General features: G+C 39.6%; 1 protein-coding gene across 1 annotated transcript; it reads left to right on the top strand.

Moving 5' to 3' along the window:
- The first annotated feature begins 2,498 nt into the window (after positions 1-2,498).
- On the top strand, positions 2,499-16,822 carry socs5b (suppressor of cytokine signaling 5b). Its single transcript, XM_027150251.2, has 2 exons — positions 2,499-2,838; positions 11,140-16,822. Exon 2 carries the CDS (start codon positions 11,149-11,151, stop codon positions 12,826-12,828), a length of 1,680 nt encoding a protein of 559 aa, XP_027006052.2. The 5' UTR covers positions 2,499-2,838; positions 11,140-11,148; the 3' UTR covers positions 12,829-16,822.
- Positions 16,823-22,141: the final 5,319 nt, after the last annotated feature.

The following is a 22,141-nucleotide window of genomic DNA, read 5'->3' as shown; positions in this document are numbered from 1 at the left end:
GGCAGTGATAAGTGCTGACCTAGACCCAGGGGAGCAGTGATAAGTACTGACCTAGACCCAGGAGGGCAGTGATAAGTGCTGACCTAGACCCAGGGGAGCAGTGATAAGTACTGACCTAGACCCAGGGGAGCAGTGATAAGTACTGACCTAGACACAGGGAGCAGGGATAAGTGCTGACCTAGACACAGGGAGCAGGGATAAGTGCTGACCTAGATATATTACACAAAAAGCATAATATTGCACAATACTGTTATTTACACTCCCACACTTTATGTACATAACTGATCATTCATATTCTATATTCATATTTTATATATTTTTTTCATTCCATATTTATATTTTATACTCATTCAGCCTATATTGTATCTCATCGTCTCTTGTATATATATATATATATATATATATATATATATATATATATATATATATATATATATATATATATATATATATATATATGAGAGTCACAAACTGCTGGAACCAAATTCCTTGTGTGTGTCAACAAACTTGGCCAATAAACCTGATTCTGATTCTGACTCTATTATTTATATAGATACACTTTTTCCATCTAACTCAGTAACAACTTGCAGCTAATAACTTGACTTATTGCATTTAGCTCATTCATTTAATTTGAATCTTCTACAATTCCACTGAAAGCTGTAAATCACAGACTACGTATAGCACTGTCTGAAGATGCTTTACTGTTTAGCCTCTGACACCGGGTTCATCCACTAGATGGCAGTGTGCGCTTTTGAAATGCAACTTGCCTTATAATTTGTCGTATATAAGGCATTTTGATTCATCAGCCTGATGATAATGAACAGCATGCTGTGTGTAACACAAGTGGATTTTGTTTTGGTTCAGCTGAAAAATTATGTCACACAAAAACAGTCTCCGATCCAACAAGTTTCTTGTGTGCTTTATCTTAGAACAAGTATATATGAGGTTTTTTTTTTTATATTCCTGGTTCCTGGATTAATCTTAATTGTGCACTAATCCTCTGTCTCTACTTTGGAGGGAGTTTGACTGTTGCCTTTCCTGTTTAATTAGAGGTGTCGCTGCACGATAGACAGAATTGGTTATTCATTTGAACACAAATCCTGTTGGAGCATGAACAGTTATCTGAAATCTCGTTTGTAAACGGTAACTCATTAGTGAGGCAAACCTGTCAGGTATCACCATCAACAACTGGAAAGTTCTCTGGACTAAAGCGGAGGCAAAGCGAGAAATGTCTATGAGGCTTCAAAGACATTCAGATAGAAGTGTATAGGATTGTTAATAACATCAGTACATTAATTCTATTTTCTTCTGTGTCCTTTTTAAGATCATGTCACCTCTCCTCCTAGTCTGCAGTAATTAGATGAGTGATTTCTGCTCGAACTGAATAGAGATGTTGTTCAAACCCTGCTGATTTCCCCAGGGCTTGGCAATGACATTAGTCAGAGATATTCTGTTCACATTGGATGGTCTCACATGAGCCATGTATACAGGACAGCTCCAGATAATGACATCAGCAGTGGGAGAAACCTGAATGTACTATTGAGATGCTGATAGTGTGGGGCCTGTGGGTGTACAGACTGAGGGGTAAGAATAGAACAGGCCACTTGAGGAGGTTGTGTGAGGGCCCTCGGGCGCACTCCATCCCACCCCAAGATGCCAGCGTTCATGTTCACACTTACTGTCAAAGAAAGCCACTCAGTGTCTGCCAGAAAATTAGACAGCAGTTTCCAGAGAGGGACAATGTCTCTTTTGTGCTCTAATTATAAAACAGGGCCTTTCCAAATATACTTGCGTTTTATGAACTTTAAAATAACAGCTTTGTGTCTTTACTCCACACTTTCTCAACTATCTTACATAAAAGTCTAGGTCTAATTGGTTGGATAAGGTCAGTCCATTGTATTTTATTTATTTATTTATTTTTCTTAAGAGTACTTTTGAATGAAGAAAATAAATAACATGAAATTAGCAGCAAGAACATAAAAAATATATTTTTTTATTTTATTTTATACACACACACACACACACACACACACACACACACACACACACACACACACATATAGCATATATATATATATATATATATATATATATATATATATATATATATATATATATATATATATATATTCCAACAAATAAGAACTGGTGCCATATTTATTACGTTAACTGTTGAACACACACTGAGCATTTAACAGGAACTGAATATAACATTTTACATTAACATAATATTAAAATAGATTAAAGCAAACTGAATTAAACATAGACGTGTGCTTTTGAATCATTAAAAAGTAAATAAAATATGTAAAACAGGAAGATTTACGCATTGTATTGTCTTGGAGCTCCACGTTTTCAGGATAGCAACGGAGACGACGCTGTCGCCTTCTTCAAGTTCATTGGTGCATCGAAACGCCCGTCATTACGCTTCTGACCAATCCAGTGTGTCCATTCATGCGGACCATCAGAGCCGCGTTTCCCCTTCGTTGGTTTCCCAGAACTCTGCCCCGCCTTCGAGCTCACGTTATTCGCCTCCTGCTCGCCTAGCGACCGTCATATTGGCTGTCAAGAAAGAACGAAGACACCACCGAGAGACCGAGGCTCAAAAAAATCTGGCCCTGGATCAAACGGGCATTCCAAAGTGCCACAATTATATACAATTAAAAAGTTTTTCCTCATGTATGTGTAAAAAACGGACCTCAGGAATGTCCAGTCGGGATCTCGCGCGTTATAACCGTCACGGGAAAGCGTATCTAGGAGAGCTACGAGTCTGACATCTTTACATAGCCATCTTTTTACAGACAAAAGAGGGCTGACGAGCCGCCGACCAAGCTATCCGAGGTAAGCGACCGCACTAATTTTTACCGACCGTCGAAGTCATTTCTTCGGTGTGTTTTCGCAACACGTTCGTTTGTGTGTATGAACGGTTTCTCCGTGAGTTTTGTTAGCGTTAGCCTGTTAGCGAACTCTGAATGAATGTAACGGAACGCGAGCGATGTGTCACTCAGATTTGCGGTGTGAGTTCACAGCGCGCTGCCCAGACACATCCTCTCAGACACCGACAATCCAGACTCCTTTAACTTTTACTAACTTTCCTTTCATCATTTTACAAATATTCCTTTAGGAACACGGGCGCACGTTTGCACTTCGAGTACTAAACTATTGTATTCCGTCGTGAGCTAGCCGTGTTGCCCCTTGTTGTAGAGTTTTAACAACGCACACCACGATTATTTCATGACCAGGACTTTCATGTGTATTTTAGACCTAAATTACTATTAAGAATAAAAATGTATTAGTTTAGTTCGTATTCAGACACATTAAGAGCGCTAAATGTCTATTTATCTTTCATAATTTTGCTAATCGTCAGAACAATTGGTCAAACACGTAGCTGAATCGCGTAAATGATTCAGTGTCAGATTCGTTTTCTTGCAAATGAATTTAAATCATTTTCAATTGGATTCATTACGAGTTTGTTGTTAGTTGCATAACAAGTTGTGTATTTTAATATTAGTGCAGCATTTCTGAATCCTAGCAGCTCTCCATGCCACTCTTGGGAACCCGGTGCACTGCATGATTCCTGCCCTAACACACCTGATGTTTAAGCCTGATCATGACCTGATAATACGGACAACATGTGTTAGACTTAAGAAAAGTAAATGCCAGCCCTTAGAAGGAGAACCTAGTTTTAGACAAATTCACTTCAAGGATTTAAGTTTAGGATTCAGTTTAGGGTTTTATTTAATTTTATTTTGTTCTGGAAAATTATATATATATATATATATATATATATATATATATATATATATATATATATATATATATATATATATATATATATGCCTATTTGTCCTGTCGAGATTACATTTTGCATTTATGTGATGCATAGATGTCCTGTTACTATTGCAGTAATCACTTGGTAATGTGCTGCAGTCTGGATTCAAGACCATTTCGTTCAGAGAGCCAGCAGGCTGAAATGAGCATAAACCTAACTGTAAAGGGGCCATTTAGTCAGTAATGTAAGGAGGAATGTTCAGAGAGCAAGTAGAGCGAGTTACTGCTCAGTCTCCTGGCAATGGTTACGAGAAAAAAAAATAAAAGAATAAAAAAAATCAGATTTGCATTGCAGGTAAATTTCCATAATTGCATGTTGTAAACAGTCTTTTAGAAATGCAATCTTTTATTTTATTCAACAAGATATTCCTATTACAGATGGCAAAAGAAGGTGCCGATTTAACCTATGTGCAAAAACTCAGCAAACGACTGTTTCTGTATGCAGATCCAAAACAGGCTGAACTCACCCAGCCTCTTACAGCAACTCTCCTAAAATGAGAAAGGCTACCACAAACATCTCATTTATCCTCAGTGGAAAAAGAAAGTGATTACGCCCTTAATGTTGTCCAAAAGCCAGGCCACTCATCAGGACCCTGTGAGAGAAGGCGTACTGAGCTGAGAGGAGCTTTTTTGGGGTTTAATACAGTGCAGCATTGGAGCAGTCTTCTCGAGCTACTCCAGCTGAATCACCAAAGCAACGTCCATGGCAAGGTCTCTTTTTTTGCCATATGTGGGCCTTTTGATGCAATTGTTCATCCTGCGGAAATGACTCACTGCGCTCTCCATTTTGAGGGTGACAAATCCATTGTTGCAGTTAACAGGAGTTGCTTGAAGGCAGATGCATTTTTTGTCCACTGTATATTTGTCAGGAAAAACTTGGGCAATATAATGGACATAATTTATACCAGGATATTGGACATATTGGTAGTAAATCTGCATTACTGTCCATGCCAGCAGGACTGCAGGTGACATAGAAAGAAGAAGAAATTAAATCTATTCTAGTAGCATCATTTTTGCAATATGCTGACTCAGACCTGACCTCAACTTGCTCTTTAAATCTCACAACCACTCAAATGAAAGATTCGAGTTAGTCACAAAGGTAAACACTGATGCTACATTAGACTGCATTGGAATTAGAAATGCATAGACAAACCAGCTTTAATGTTTAGATATTTGTCAGCTTTAATGAAAGGGTATTCAGTTACATGTTAGGAAAGGGGCGAGGGGAAAAGTGGTGTAATCAAGTATCATTTGCAGGGAAACAGATTTCCTGTTCAGCGTGCATATATTTGTGTTTGACAGAATTGCCAATGTCTGTGGTTTTGCTGTAGCCTTTAAGATGTTTGACTCCATGATATGGCGACAGACATGGTTATTTTAGGGAAAAAAGAAGATGGTACTGTGGCCTCTTTGGTCAAGAACGAAATTGAGGAACTGCTAATTATAAAGCTGCAGTCACGCAGGACCTTTGTCTTAGTGTTTGGTGCACATTTAAGCAAAGAAAATAAAAATCACACTAGAGTCAGCATATATCTATACATGTGGCTTGACTGCTCCATGGGTTTAGTTAGTCTGTTTAGAAACAAAATAGTCTGTGTGGGTCTGATTGGAAGAAATTGAAATTAGTTAACTGTATGCAAAATGGTTGAAGAGAGACAGGTCATTCAATAGTACAGTACAGTACATGTCCTGTGTGTATCATACGTTCTCTAAATAATTCCCTTTTTGTTTTTTAATTCATAAATATGTAAGTATTTTGTGTGGGCATACATGTCTGATTATTTTTCTCTTTTTCTTTCATGTTGGTAATAAAAGCATAATTAATTATTTTAATATTGTACTGATGTTTATATCTAGATTATTATTAGGCCTATTTGCAGAAACCAATGCGAATTATAGATTTATCCGGTCACTTCTGAATCCAAGCCTGTTTGTAGATTGCCGTTAAATTTCAGTTTAACAACTATGTTTTGTCACTTGAACTGTTAACATGGAGCTGCCTTGACTATCAACATAACCTAGGTTTTGTTTTGTTTGTTTGTTTTTCCCCCTTATTCCTGCCAAATAGGCTTTTCCTTCTTAGGGGAAATATGGAGACAGAAATAAACAAATTGTAAACGCAGATGCTTTACTTAATGTCAGCTTCACTAAATGTCATCCGAATATTTCAGCACATGCTCTGACATCAGTTTAAATCCAAACTTTGAAAAGCTCTGCTACAGAGAATAGTGAAAATCTCATTTGTTAATGAACTTGACAGTAACAATATAACTATAATTAAAATAATTAGAAAACCACCATTGTCATTATCATGTTATAAACTATATGAACTTTGTGTATATAGTGGACTCTGACCATCACCCCTATATGTGCTTGTTGTGCATCCCATTCCATATTTACTTCCTCTTTTGCTGTTATGATAGTATATATTCTTGTAGAAGGCTTTTCACTAGATTTTGCTTGACTGTGGCGATTTGCCCATTCAGCTACAGAAGCCTTAATGAGGTCAGGCACTGATGCTGGGTGAGGAAGCCTGGTACACTGTAAGCCTTCCAGTTCACCCCAAGGGTATTCAGTACGGTCGAGGTCAGGACTCTGTACATCCTATACAAAACATTGCTGCAACAGCTTGAGGAAGTGTAATGAAACATACCTGCAGATGTTTAACCATATAGTGGATTTACTAAACCAGTGAAATTTTATGAAATTACACAAATCAAACGTATTGTTTACTCGAGGTAAGCACTGGGATTTTTATAAAGTTGCTGAAGAACTGGAACACATATTGGAAATATGAAATATTAGCTCTCTTTTGTCCTGCAAACGTCATATCTGACTATGACATAACTCATGTCTGCAGAACAGTAAAAACCGCCCACTCCTGAGACTTGCAGTGATGATGCACACCACATGCTGCTATCTGCACTAAAATATTGTCTGATGTGTCATTTTTGTTTTAAAACTACATTTGCTCACAGGCAGCATGACGAATACACAACTGGTGATTTCAGGATTTGAAGTTAGGTCATTTCTATATAATTAATTATTTAGAAATAAGCATACTTAAAACTTGTAAAAATTTCTGAATTATTGTAGGCTTCCTGTCCAGCTTACTATTGTACCAGGAACACCCCACAATAGCTGGCAATTTGGCCTTTGTCAAAGTCACTCAGATCCGTAAACCTGCCATTTTTCCTGCTTCCAACAAATCAACGTCACCATTGAGGTGAAACTTTGTTCACTTCACTTAATCCCACAAGTGCGTACATTGTTTTTACAGCAGATAATTAAATCCTTAAACCTATTATAATAAGCCCTTTAGTTCTTTTGCTGCAATTTGTAAGATCATTGTTTCTTTCAACCCATTTTAAATGTCTGCTGAAGGGAGTGGTTAATACCGATATAAAGCATTATTATTTTTAATTTACCCTCATGCATATATGCTTACACAATTGCAGACATTCATTCATACATTCTGCTCACATTACAGTCTACATTTGTGAGAAATCTGCAGGTTCGTTCTCGATTCCTCAAACCTTTAACATCTCTGACATACAGTATCAAGACTTCTCGACTTTTTTCGAACATAGAAATAATTATGTAGCCTATGCATTGTTAACCATAACAATAATACCAATCTCCTACTAACTCAAATTCTCAAACTAACTCTTGCCCTTACAACAGCATGCTTAAATCTGAAGATCTGTATATTCATTTTTGTGTAGCTCTGACTGTATTTCCATCCATACTGAAAAATGCATTGAATGGGAGCGACCCTTTGGCATAGATGCACATACACTTGAACAGTTCTGACAGCTCAGATTTTCTTCAACGTCCAGATAAAAACAGTAGCACTAAGAGAGGGATTTTTAATGTAGCAACTTCTTGTTCATAAAATGAGGAACTTCTGTGGAAGATGGTGCTTTGTTCTTTCCCAGAAAAATATAAAATCCCTTTTTTGTGTGTGGGGCGTATGACGTTGACATCCTATGACATAATTTGCACCTTCCTCTCTAATCTTTACAACAGTGTGTGAGAGTATGCAATGATCACTCACTCAGACCTTCCCTTCTGGAAAACCAGAGCTCTACTATGTTTGTTTTTGTAACCATGATTAGTAAAGTCAAGGGGAAAAAAATGCTAGCTCACATGGAAAAGCACAGTTTCCTAAGATGCATCTGATATGCTGGCACATTAGGCATGCATTTTGAACGCAGAAGGTTGCAGGCAAGGGTGAAATAAATGAGAAAGAAAGCCACATAATGTGCCTCATGTGTGAAACATCACACGAAAGTTTTCTCGTTCCCCAGTTGTTTATATGAAATATCATGTGCACAGCAAGTCCAGTTGTAGCTCGTATCCTTTTCTCTTTGAATTTTCTATTTATGTAATTCCGTGCTAGTGCACAATTTCTCCCTTTCTTCTTGCTCAAAGCACTGAAATATTTCACTGACTTAGTCACTCTCAGTAAATGCTTTTTCCTGGTCAGGGTCACGGTGTATCTGGAGCCTATCACCGAGCACAAGGTTGGAATTACCCCCTGGATGGGATGCTGGATGGATGAGCTGCTAGGTGGGACGAGGGAGCTCGGGGAGAAAATAGGCGAATAATCTATGCAGAGGATTGAACAGTACTGTTGAATGATATGATTAGAGACATGGTGCAGACAGGGATCAATCTGAATGCAAAAATGGTGGCTGTGATGAAGTTGGTGGCATTTTGATATCATGATCTTGGCATTTCTATTCTGGAAAAACACACACCCAGTCCATAGAGCATGGGGTCTCAGTGTATGGTTTAATGTCGAGATTGACCAATAAGCAGCCTGCAAGGCTGGTGCCAGAGAGACTGTTCTACTTAAAATAAAGGGACTGGTCTAGATATCAGGATCGGAATCAGGTTTATTGGCCAAGTGTTTTTGAAACACAAGGAATTTGGTTCCAGCTGTTTATCACTCTCAAAAGTACAGACATGAATAATATTATACTATACAAGACAAGATAATACAGACTATACAAGAAAATGCAGACGATGTGATACAATATAGACAGTACGAGTATTAAATATGAATACAGAGTATATGACTGATCAATTATGTACATAAAGTGTGAACGGTGCATGATAGTGCAAATAACAATACTGCAGCACTGATATAATAAGGATGCAACGCTAAACGTGGTTTAATTTGATGCAGTGACAATTGCTGGAAATAACTCATGTTAAGCATTCGTAACCAAAAGATCTTTTTCTACCGGCTGCAATCTTACATGTGCGTTATTACACACAACAGCTCTGAATCCAAAAAAATAAATAAACATAGCAAGATTAAATGAGAACATATTTCATTATTCCACCAAGTGTATTTTAGCATAGGCGTTCATGCCAAAGGTTCACAAGCACATGCAACCGGTTCAGGTCTTACTGTTAAAGAGCAACAGCAGATCAATCCTATGAGCTGTTAAGCTTAACGTGGGCATGAATACAGACATTGAAACTAAACATGTTGCCTGTAAGGCCTAAGTAGTTAATGTTTTCTGTCAGAATATGGCTTAGGTGGGTGTAAACTGTTTGACTGAAGGGCAACATCTGAATCTCTCCAGGTGAGCTATTAATCACCAGAGTCCCATATCCTCTATAGCCGAGCATGGCTAGTTAGCTAGAGCTGAAATTGCTTTCACTTTGGACATGATTTCTTCAGCTTTCCAGACAGTTGTTTACATCTGGTGTCACTCAAAGTCTGTCTGCATGGTTTGGTGGTTCATTGCTCATGCTGCGCTATTCATCTAGTTCTGCAATGGCACATCGTTACAAAGACATTTGGCGTAGTGGAACCCTTGTGCTGTCACTTTTCATACAGCAGCTAGAAACATGTGCATATGTAAGCTTTACATATACAGTATGCACACATAAGTGTAATCTATAACTGAATGTTCTGCATAGTGCTCCCTCTCTGAGTTACACTCATGTGCTCTGTTATCACACGTGTACTTTTACTATGGGCTTCAAAATACCTGTAACTAGTAGGACTTAATTCAGCATTCAGCATGTCTGCTAACATCACAATCAAACTTAAAGTGAAAAGCCCAAGTGAATCCTTAAGGATAACTGCAGCCTCTAATATGAGAAACAAACTTTATTTCTTCATACATTAGTTGACTGAAGTTTGTGTAAAAATCAATGGACACATTTTAGTTAAAATCAATTTTGTTAGAGATAAAGTAGATGAAATATATAACCTCTGAATATTCGGGTGGGAAAGTTTCTGATTAGATAATCACTTGATACAGTGCTGCCTAATTTTGCATGCCATGAGCCCTGTTGTTCAAACAAGGCAAGATCTGTCTCAGATTAGAAAGGAGAAGAGAAACTTTTCATTGTCTGGCTTGGGTCTTGATATAACTATCACCCTCATCTGACTCACTGTATGTACACCACTCTTCCCATTTTTCGGTATGTCTCTCTAGCATGCGTCTGCTTCTATGACAGGGAAAGTTCTTAGTCAGGTCTAGACTGGCACAGTAATACATTACATACCAGCAGATCAGCTGTGAGTAGAAGCTTGGGTTCATTTATAGCTATGGCCTTGCATCTCTGCATATCTGCCTGGCAACTCTGTGCTCATCGTGTGTCCCAACAATCCACACATTTTTCTATGGATGTGCATAGTACACACATATGCTATGCACCCTGCATTTATCTGGCTCATCATACCTAACATGCTTCACATGCCCACCTTTCCAGTTACTAACTAATCACTACCCAGAAGGTGCAATTTACTGTATAGCCAGAACGTCCATGCTATCACATTCTGTGAGCTGTTAAGAGACTAATTATTTTTAACACATTATATATGACTCCACAGCACTGTCATCCTTTCTAAATGCTAATCACATTTTTGCACAGTCAGGAGAAAGACTTTTTTATATAGTGTTTTATATAGTGTTTTATATCATGTGTTTTTACTGTATAAAGGGCAAGTCGTGGCCTAATGGTTAGAGAGTCTGACTCGTAATCCTAAGGTTGTGGGTTCGAGTCTCGGGCCGGCCACGACTGAGGTGCCCTTGAGCAAGGCACCGGCCCCCCCAACTTCTCCCCGGGTGCCGCAGTATAAATGGCTGACCACTGCTCCGGGTGTGTGTTCACGGTGTGTGTGTGTGTTCACTGCTGTGTGTGTGCACTTTGGATGGGTCAAATGCAGAGAACAGAGTATGAGTATGGGTCACCTTACTTAGCCGTATGTCATGTCACTTTCACTTTCATAGACTTTCAAGTTTTCATAGTGACTATTTTCTGTTTCTATTTACCCAATAGGTCTAGTCTATGGAGAAAGTCGGAAGGATGTGGAGCAACCTCAGAAGCAGATGTCAAACCCTCTTTACCTCCAGTGGCTCGGAAACAAGTGTATGGAATGTAGACATGGATCACGTCCACTGTGTAGTGGACATACGTGTACCTTCTCATGTAGCACACACAGGTGAGTCCCAGGACGATCGGGGCTCTGCTCCTTCACAGGTCACCTTAGGAGGTGGGGGACATAGAGGACACAACTGCGTGGCAGATAGTCCCCAATTTGTCGAGATCACAGTTGACAAAGAAAGCGAGGATACACGAAGTGTCCCGCTTTTGCGTAGAGATTCTTATTCCCGACATGCTCCATGGGGAGGTAAGAAGAAACACTCTTGCTCCACTAAGACACAGAGTTCCCTGGAGGCAGACAGGCGGACTGGACGTTCGAGAGGTAGCTTGGGCAGACGGGAACGTTGCTATGGGTCCAGCTCCATCCAGGAAGTGAGTGATAACGGAGGAGGGGTAAGTGCTCGGAGTTTAAGTGTTCGCTCTGTACGGCAACGGTTGAAGGACACTGTTGGCTTATGTTTGCCCTTGCCATCACCCCGCCGCCCTCGATTGGCCAAGAGCCAGATGTCCTCTAAGCGCAAGATCCACATAACTGAGCTTATGCTGGAAACCTGCCCGTTCCCACCGGGTTCTGATCTGGCCAACAAGTGGCATCTCATCAAGCAGCACACAGCACCAGTCAGCCCGCATTCCTCCACCGCAATGCTGGACGCTTTTGACTCAACACATCCCTCCCCAGAGGATGAGGAAGAGAGGCTCCGTGAACGTCGTAGATTAAGTATAGAGGAAGGTGTTGACCCTCCTCCAAATGCACGGATTCACACACTGGAGGCCACATCACAGAGAGCTACACTTTACAAACTGGGACCAAAGATGGCCCCCTGTTCTGAAGAAGGGCTTGGGGAGGTCAAGGGTTTGGGGGCTGGAACAGCGGGATTGTCCGGGATAATGGCCCAAGTTGGGGCGAGTATGGCAGTGCCATCCCAGCCTGTTGACTGTGACTCTGAGGAGGACTCAACCACTCTGTGTTTGCAAGCACGGAGGCCTAAGCAGAGACATGCCTCTGGAGATGGCCATTCCTCCAGGCAGCCAGGACCCTGGAAGGTTCACACACAGATTGACTTTATTCATTGTTTGGTGCCCGATCTACTGGCTATCACAGCTCTTCCCTGCTACTGGGGAGTGATGGATCGCTACCAGGCAGAGGCACTGTTGGATGGCCGACCAGAGGGCACTTTCCTACTACGTGACTCTGCCCAGGAGGACTACTTATTTTCTGTCAGTTTCCGCAGATACAACCGTTCTCTGCATGCACGCATTGAACAGTGGAACCACAATTTTAGTTTTGATGCACACGACCCCTGTGTCTTTCACTCCTCAACAGTCACAGGTTTGTTGGAGCACTACAAAGACCCAAGCGCCTGTATGTTTTTTGAGCCTTTGCTCACCGTCCCCTTACACAGGACCTTCCCTTTCAGCCTGCAGCATCTGGCTCGTGCTGCTATCTGCAGTCAGACAACCTATGATGGCATTGGTGCCCTGCCACTGCCACCAGCTATGCAGGATTTCCTCAAGGAGTATCACTATAAACAGAAAGTACGTGTTCGCTGGCTAGAAAGAGAACCACCTTTCAAGGTCAAATAAGGCCTGGATCTACGGCTGATAGAGGAAGGAGATTTGAAGACAAAAGATTCTGCCAACAGTGTTGGATCAGATCAACACTAGGCTTTTAACATATGGCATATATTAATTTTTTTTTTATATCAAATGCTTGGAATACATGTTTGGTAATAATCAGAATGTGCTATCTGACAAGCATGTGTATTTGCTGATCAGGACAGGATTGAAATGTGCTTCTTTGATGATAGCTAATGGATATGCTACAGGCTGCCTGCTAAAATGTCTGCATACCGGTGCATTCTCTCTCCCATTTTAACTTCTATGGTCCCAGGACATTTCCTGTAAAAATGAAAGTCAACCTAGGTAAATGCTCCTGAATTTACATTCCTTTAGACATATTGAAGATTCATTATATTAATCATGGCTAATTTCCCAGCAACAAATTAAAACGACTATTAAAATAAAAATGGGCAGAGTGAATATCAGCAGCTTTTAACACCAGGCTTGTCTTTTTAAAGCTTAGTACAAATGTACCACACGAAGAAGAGGAAATTACCAGTAAAAAATATTTCCTGTTATCCACCAGCTACAAAGAGAGTACTTGCAAATACACAGACATGTACGATGTGCTGCAGGGTAGAGACTGCGACGTTAACTCTGGGCACAATCACACAGCACAAGTATAAAATAGCCTGTTACCGTGTTTTTGTGAGCGAGCGACAAACAGGAACCTAGTCTTTTGAGTAGTAAATGATTAAATTAAACTTATGCAGTATCAGATGAGTTTTATTACTTCAGCCCTACATGGGGTCATAAGTGTCTGTCCCCAAACTGTAAACCGGTGGTCTGTTTTTAACACTGATCTATATTATCTAGTTAGTCCTTGTTTAAATTGTTCAATTTGCCTGTGGTTGTATGGGGAAGGAATCGGTTATATTTGAGGCAAGTGTGTTCACCTCACTATAACTTATCTTCATCATAGACACAGCATATAAAGATGCCATTTGTACACTCGTTATTAGTATCGATGGCCTATTTTCTTATCATTTGTGGTTAGTTCCACTTACATTGCACTTTTACCCATTGTGGAGCATATTACTTCGGTATGCTTTCTGTATTTTTTTGTGTGCACTAATGAGTGAGATTCATTTAACACTGTAACAAATTATGGCTTAGCCACCTCTTTTAATCATATAGCCTAAGGGCGCTTTCACAACTAATAGTCCGTTTGCTGAGTCCAAATTAGAGTGAATTTTATTCTTTTGTTTTGGTTTCACTATGCACGTGAATTAAATGAACCAAAAAAAGCAAAACGACTTTGGCTGAGGGAAAAGTTACTTCTAAAACTCTTTAATTCAGTGGTCAGAAATACTCAAGTGCATGTACATATCACAAAATCACTTAAGCACAGAGAACACAGTCGGAGGTAAATAAAAATTAGCTAACTATATAAATAACATATAGACTTCCACATACAGCTTTAGCAGCTCACATCTGCAAAGAAATTTTACCCGCAACCCATAATACACAGCATGTTTGGTTTTCTTCCTGCAGTTGGGTCAATTCAGGGTTACTCACTGCAGAAAAACGGTACTAGAGTTCATTGCAAACGGACTGAGACCGATCTCGGACAAGTTGTCCTGATTGTCCAAACCTGAGTGTGATTGCTGTGGTCTCACTCTCACTGCCTAAATGAACGTAAACCCAGAGACAAAATGCACCAGTGCTCAATTGAAACAGACTAACTGCTGCATTACGTGAAAGCATCCTTGATTTAAATCGTTGGAATATTTTTGATATAGGGCAAATAAAGTCAAGCCTAAAAGTCAAGTCTTCAGTTTATTGTCATAAGAGTTACTACTACTACGTATATTAATATGGAAAGCTGCTCAGGTCAACTCAGAGTTTATCTTACGCATAATGCTATGCTACAATTAAAGTGATTGTTTTAGTGTTTTTGAGGATCATCGACCAAAGGTGTATTTGTGAGCTTTACCTGTATTTGAGATGTTTTACTCATGTCTTTCTGACAATTTAACCAATGCAACATTTCAAAACTGGGTAAATGTGTTGTGAGCAATATGCATTTCTTGCATCTGAAACTGTCTCCAGGAAATGGGTTAAAAAAAAAAGAAAAGAAAGAAAACCGTATTATCCTCCCTTTTTACACTTTTGATGACTGTGGTGACTCAACAAATAAAATCTATTACGCTTGTGATCTGTGTGCTGAACATTAGGAGGACTGTAATTTAATAAGGTGTTGATGTATTGCAAGTTAGTCCCTAAATTCTTAATGACAACCTGTGCCTTATTCCTCCCAGCTCCTGCTTTCACACTCAGGTTTTGTACTTTAGAACGATGTGGCCTGCTCGCACATACACATGGGTCTTTCTGTGCCACCACTCAGCAAATGAGCCTCTCCTGGCAGAGTTACACCCTGCCCTGCCCTACAGGCACTAATCACAGGCTAAATTTACTAAACTAGCCTCTAAATTTACCACCTGCTAAAAGGACCAGTCTGTGTTTCTTGATGGGCTCTAAGAAAATATAGAGTAGAGGGACTTTTTTCCTTCCTCCCCAGTCCAACCACATCCTCAGCATCACCCTCTTTTCGGATATGTCGAGCTGAAAGCAGAAATTCTGCTGTTTGTGTAGTCTGCCTGGCTTCCACACCGTTTGGGCGCTATGCTAAAGTTAGCATTAGCAAGAGGCTAACACAGGGCTCCATTGAAACATTTTGAGCACCCTGTTGTCTTGCTGCTTGAAGCAGGGTGGAGTTGAAAACCTCAATTAGCCGTTATTTGGTAAAGGGTTGCAACGGTATGTTTAAGGTCCAGTGGCCATCGTATATTTAGTTCACTCCTTGTCTTTGAGAATTGTTATCTGATTCTGAAAGATGGCCAGCCGTGACGACAAGGAATAAAGTTTTTCTTTTAAGTTGCTTTTAAAGTGTGCCTCGTAAATATGATCTAAAACTGTGGGGTTTTCTGTATCAAATGACTCATAGAATCTTAAAGCAGCTTCTCTGTGCTGGGGAAACTGTTCTTACACTTTGTTCCCTATGGGAAAGTCGCATGTGTCAGACATACAGTAGCAGTGCCACATGTTGCCCATATGATCTGTAAAGCAGGCTCCGTGCCATCATTACAGAAAAATAAGGGACGTCGGCTCTCTGCTTTGTTCACTAACATGCCTATATAGCGTTCTATTTTGACCTCTAAAGAGAGGTCTCAGTGTTTTTGTGTGGTAAGGGATTTCAAAATCTATCAAGAAGAATAAATTTTAGGATTGACTATGAGCTATCTTTCCTACGTAGAGGAGGAGCATGGTCTCTAGAAAGTCTTCAGCCAACCCTTACCTTTGATCTTGGATTAAATTTAGCTTGGCTTTATATACATAAGCTCTGACCTTACAGACTTTGGATTTGTACTTTTAGAATTAGTGTCAAGAGAGTTGTGTAATTCTTTTATGCAAACACATTAACAAGATAATTATGTTTACATAACTCTTCTCCCTAATATGATATGAGTGTGATGTAACCGTGGTTCGCTATAGTTTCACTTTAATGCTCTACATGCACATTCGTTGCTGAATGAATGCAGGCAACGTGCTGACAGGGCTTGACAATGATGGGCGCTAATGGTTGTCATTGTGCATCCCAGAATGCTTTATACTGTACGTCCTGACCAATCACAATGTCCGTATCAAAAGACACAGGCTGGAGGAGCTCTTATCAGACAAATATAGACTAACTAATTATATTCCTCCTATGCTTTTGTTCTTGCTTTCTATCGGCTGGAAAAAAATTAGAGTGTTTCAGCATCCAAATGTCTGTTTACTCCCTGACCTTTTTTTTTTTTTTTTTTTTTTTTGCTTTCCACTTTCATGCTTTTGTCTAATGCATAAACTTCAGTTTTTTTAAAGCCAATGAATACAATGGTTGTAGTTGTCATTATTGGTGCTTTGCGAAATGCTTCATTGTCTTAATATTACCAATAAAATCATCAAGTGTATTCCATGCAGTGAAATGAGACCCATTTATTAAACCTAATTCGTGAGTGTTTTTTTATTCCTTCTTTTAAATTCTTTAAAGATATGGATTTGTTGCTTGATTAGGCATTTACTAAGTGCTCGGTGAAGTGAATTAGACTTGAACACAGTGAAACATGTAAATGTAATGAAAAGTGAATGAATATTTTCTCAGCATGGCATCAGTTTCTCCGCCTCCTACAGTACGTGTGACTAAACCGTAGACTTGAGTGACAGGAGTGAATTCTTGTGACCAATCATGAGAGATGTTTGAGTAAATTAGGCTTCCTGGCTCAGAAATCTCAACCCATTTTTGATCATAATTGTGGATCTTCAGTGAATCTCACAGTATTTTGACAATACATTTATGAATACAGGATAAACAATCCTAAAACCAGTTTGCTACAGATAGTTTCACGTATTGTGCAAATTATGTTAATTATTTTTTGTGCAAAAAAAATGTGGGAAGTGATTCTTGAGGCCTTTGATTTAGGAGAACCATTGAATCTGTGGTTAAAAAAAATGTTTGCAGAAATTACAGTTCATGAGATATGAGCTAAAAAGTAAAACTGTACACTATAGTGCCACCAGTTGGCTGATTGGTCCCATATCTCTTGCCTGCATGAGGGTGTGAAAGAAGTCTATTGACCAAGTGTCATGTCTCTGAATTATGATTTGGCCTGCATTATCTATTTTAGGGAAGGAAAATGAACCATGCAATACACCATGCAATATAACGGTGGCAAATTTTATTTTCATTGAATATATTGGATTGCTGCTATTTCTTTAGTATGCAAATACTTGGCATACAAAATAGTTTAAGCTTTGGGTATCATGTAATCAAGTCTGTCATTCAGAACAAACTGTCTCTCATTCATAAAGGTCAGAGTAACACAACCTTTCTGAATTCCTCTCATACTGTCCATGGTCCAATACCGCCATCCCGAGCAACACCCAGATGAACCCAAATCATATTCACGTCACATACACACTCCATTGATACCCTTTACATATCACCCTTAACCACTGCAGGATAAACTAGAGAAGGAAAGCCTGCTCCTACTCTCACTTTGGATGATTTCCAAGTCTTTGGTGGCAAAGAGAAAGATGACCTCTCACTCACCTCTTCTTTAACGCATGCACTCGGGCACATACGCAGACTCCCATCTATATTTCATACCCGAAATATATCCCCCAGACAGTACTTTACACTCACCATGGACGAGTACAGGCAGAGGCTGGGTGGAGGAAGAGTCAGGGCCTAAATCAAATGCCAGTGCAGCAGCTTTCCTGTTGAGACCAAGAGGAACAGCCATGACCATCATGCAATCATCTGCAGAAGTGTGCCTTACTACCACGAGATACGAAGAGACGTAGATCCAGGCAATATTCCCAGATTTATTCATTTGACACCTTCATTGAAAAGTGTGATTAACCATGGCACGAAATATTCATGTAACTATTATACCAACTGATAGTTGCATCAGTGTAATATTGATCATTGTTGATGAATGGTATGAAAAATTAACATGTTCTGTAACATCTTTCTCATTTCAGAAACTTTCGGAGCGTTTTCTCGTGTGCGGCCCTCCAACTGTTCTTGAATTCGTGCACTGTTAATCGTTCATTTATTCATCTCCAGTAATCCTGGTCCCAGAAACATTGGGCCTGAGGCAGGAGTACACCCTCTTTACACGCTCGTTCACCTCTAATGATATCTACTGTATATCCATGTGTGTTTTGGGGATGTAGGAACAAACCAGAAAACCCAGTACAATAGCCATATAGACACAGTAAGAATTTAAGAAGAGATATTTGATATTAATTTTACATAATTTACTCGATGTGTGTCTGGTTTCAGTGGTCAAAATGCCCTCACGCGTCCTTGTTTTATCCTCTGCTTTTCTCTTGCCTTCTCCCTGTACTGGATTGTTGCTGTTTGGCTGGCCTTCCTGTAAACTCTGGGGCTGCAAGCTCTGTTCTCTCTCACCTCCTGCCTCCAGCCGGCTCTGGAAAGTTTTCCTCAGTCTGAATGCTGGCACTGAGCTTCCACTCTATATACATGTTTATGAAGTCCTGACAAAATCCTTCCCCTTTAGCCTCTCCCTCTCTCCTTCACTTCCTCTCTCCCTCCCTCAGGGACCCGACAGCCTGGTATTTAATTTCAGCTCTCTTCCCTAATAACGACTTCTTCGAGCTCTTCGGGCTCTGTAATTGAGTTGTGTGTAGATCATTTTGTGAAGTTCGGTGACATATGTGGACATGCACGTAGACCAACACAAATTTACTTTATAGTGGAGCAACTGGGGAACCCTGTTACAAGTGTAAAGGGAATTTTGAAATCTGTGGTCAACTTTTGTAGCCTCTGTTTGGTTTTTAATGGATTTGGTTTTTGATTTGTATAGATCTAGGAAACAAGCCTTGCTGGGCTGAAAGATCCAAAACAAAATCAATTTAGCACCCATACTATGCACTTTGTAGTAGTGAGGTGTTTCCCCTAGTAAGGATTTGTGTGTCAAGTGATCAGTCTGGTATAGGTCCAAGGGTGGAGCACACCGTTGCTGTTCTGCACCAGTTAATTCTCTGCATTTTGGTGAGCTTCAGGAGTTGAACGTTGGCAATCGTTTAAAATGTATTATTCATTAAATACACATTGGGCCATTTTGCTGCTTACATTTACAGGATGTAACCATCTTGTAAATCTCTCACTGGAAGCACTTCATAACGTTTCATAGTGCACTGCTTTTATGAGGCAAGCCAAGGCAAAGTCTTAAGGCCTTAATTTTCTTCTTGCAAAAACTGAATCCATCGCCAGAATTCCCAGTATCCAACTACTTATCAGTGTGCAAAAAAAAAAAAAAGATGTTTTCCACATCTCCACTTCCACACTTATCATTTAAGATTGATTATCAGTTTGATTCTGAGCTCAGGACACTGTCGGAGTTTAAGATAAATTGCCCATAGGTTTGAATGAATTTGTGTGTGTGTGTGTGTGTGTGTGTGTGTGTGTGTGTGTGTGTGTGTGTGTGTGTGTGTGTGTGTGTGTGATGCCGTGCCATGGACTGGCTTCCAATCCAGGGTGTATTCCTGCCTCATTCCTGTGTTAGGCCTCGGATCCAATGCAAACTGACTAAGTCAGTGAGTGAGTTATATAAGTACAAAGTTTCATTCAGGCATATTTATTCAGTCAGCTCTGCCGGAGGAAAGGTTATGAAAAAGTTACGAAATAACATGCAATAGCTGCAAAAGAAAGACATTTTGAACTAAATGTATTCTAAGAAAATTCATTAAGAAAAATATATATTAAAAAAATAAAAAACTGTCAGACTTAATAACACTCTTGTGTTTAGTCCATACTGTAACAGCACCCAGTCTCGTCCTGTAACGTCTGATATGACTGGAGAATACAAAACAATTCATCTGAGACCACTCATCGATACAGAATCTCAAGATCCTCTCCGAGGTCATTGGTCTTCTCTTGTGCGCTTGTGCTCATCCCACAATATGGTTTAGGTCAGGGGACTGGAATGACTGTCAAAGGTTTGATTGTGTGGTCATTGAACCATCTTTGTGTGAATTTGGTGGATGTTCTGAATTATTATCCAACCATGACACTGTTATAGCTTCTTTGCACTTGGCAGCAGAACTTTTATACAGAATCTCCTCATACTTCCTATTGAACATAGGAATGCCATGTATGCTAACATTTGGGGATAAAACAGCTCCACAATATCACAAATTCTCCTTCACAGGCTTTCTATAATCATCCTCATTTTTAGTTCTTTGGATGAAAGTTATAATTAGGTAGCGTACACAAATGTCATTGTGTACAATACAACAGACAACAACAGTGTGACAAGTCTCAGAGTGCAACAAGTTCATTTAAACATCGCCCTCATGAAAGAATTTAAACTAAAGAGTTCACAAAGAAAGAATTAAGAACAAATAAACAAATTGTACACTGTAAAATATTTACAAGATTGCACATGTGTGTATAGCTTTAATAATTAAGATGGATTTATTGCGCATTAACATAAAGCCATTAGATGCACATTGTTAAAAGTGAAAGTGTTGCACGTATTTCTTGGAGCATATTTGTATGTGGTCTTTGATTGAGAAAACTCCAGGCACATGTTTATGGTTAGATGAAGGAAAAGTCTTTCAAATATTTTGTTGTTGTTGTTTTTTTTTGTTTGTTTGTTTAGTTTTTTCGAGGTGGCATTTGGTGTTAGTTTTGTATACCTGTCAGAGTTAAAATACTACATTCTACATCAGAACGTGATCCTTGAAAAAATGTTTTGCCTCTGTAAACATCCTCCTTAACGCTCAAGGGGAAAGAAAACACTCATGTCATATTCTGGAAGTTTTATTACAGTACATCTTTTGAAACCTTTTCATTTTAGCTTTTGTCTAGTTCTTGTATTTCCAGCTATTGAGCTATTTTTTTTCTTCTCATTAGCTTTGTGTATTCTCTAATCATCCACCAAGATGAAGTTGCAGATGAGCCAAGATGTTCTGAAGTAAACACTCGAGTGAACTTCTCAAGTGAAATATCAGTGGGTTACAATCTGTGCATAAAATGTTTTGGAGTTGCAACAATTTTGTTCTTCAGAACTGTTTCTTTAAATCGACTTTGAAATAACTCAAGGCTATCGTACATAGAGTTAAGCTAATTCATATCTATCTTTACTAAAGGTGGCTGTAATATAGCTTGAAGTTCGACTCATCAGAGGAAGCATGCGTTTCGATTGCAACTCTGAGAGCACAGGAATTTTGTGTTTTTGTTTTTTTTTTCCTCTTGCTCTGCTCTTTCCCAGAAGGATGAATCAAAAAGGGGTGACCGCTGAGTGGTCCTGGCTTCTTTCATCCCCGTCTTAAATCTCCCAGAGCACTGAAGGGGGTCCAGGACCAAACCATCGTTTGCTCCCAGGGGGGGATTCATTGGACTGTTAGATTCACACAGATGTCTGGGTAGCTCGTGCCAGGATTTCAGCTCATGGGACAGAATGTGGACTCTAACCACACATTTTCAGTGTGTGAAATGGACACATGTTTCTAGGTCCAAATGAGTTTCAGGTCTTTTTTGATTCCTTGAAATGAAATTGAATTCAGACTTTTAGACACACTAAACTGTGACGGACTTGTGTCCCAAACAGGGTGCAATCTGCCTCACACCCAGTGTTATAGAGATCCCCCAGGACCCTGAAAAGAATAAAGCGCTTAGGGAAAGGGATTGTAAGTGAGATTGTAAGTGAGACATGCTGTAATGCGTGTTAAATCGAGTGGATCTTGGCCCTTTCATGAGATC

Source organism: Tachysurus fulvidraco, chromosome 4 (assembly GCF_022655615.1).
Source record: "Tachysurus fulvidraco isolate hzauxx_2018 chromosome 4, HZAU_PFXX_2.0, whole genome shotgun sequence".
NCBI lineage: Eukaryota > Metazoa > Chordata > Actinopteri > Siluriformes > Bagridae > Tachysurus > Tachysurus fulvidraco.
The sequence above is the reverse complement of the archived record's forward strand: the minus strand, read 5'-3'. Positions and strand labels throughout refer to the sequence as shown.

Coding starts and splice junctions, on each gene's coding strand:
- socs5b (XM_027150251.2), top strand. CDS start 11,149: ATGGAGAAAGTCGGAAGGATGTGGAGCAACCTCAGAAGCAGATGTCAA.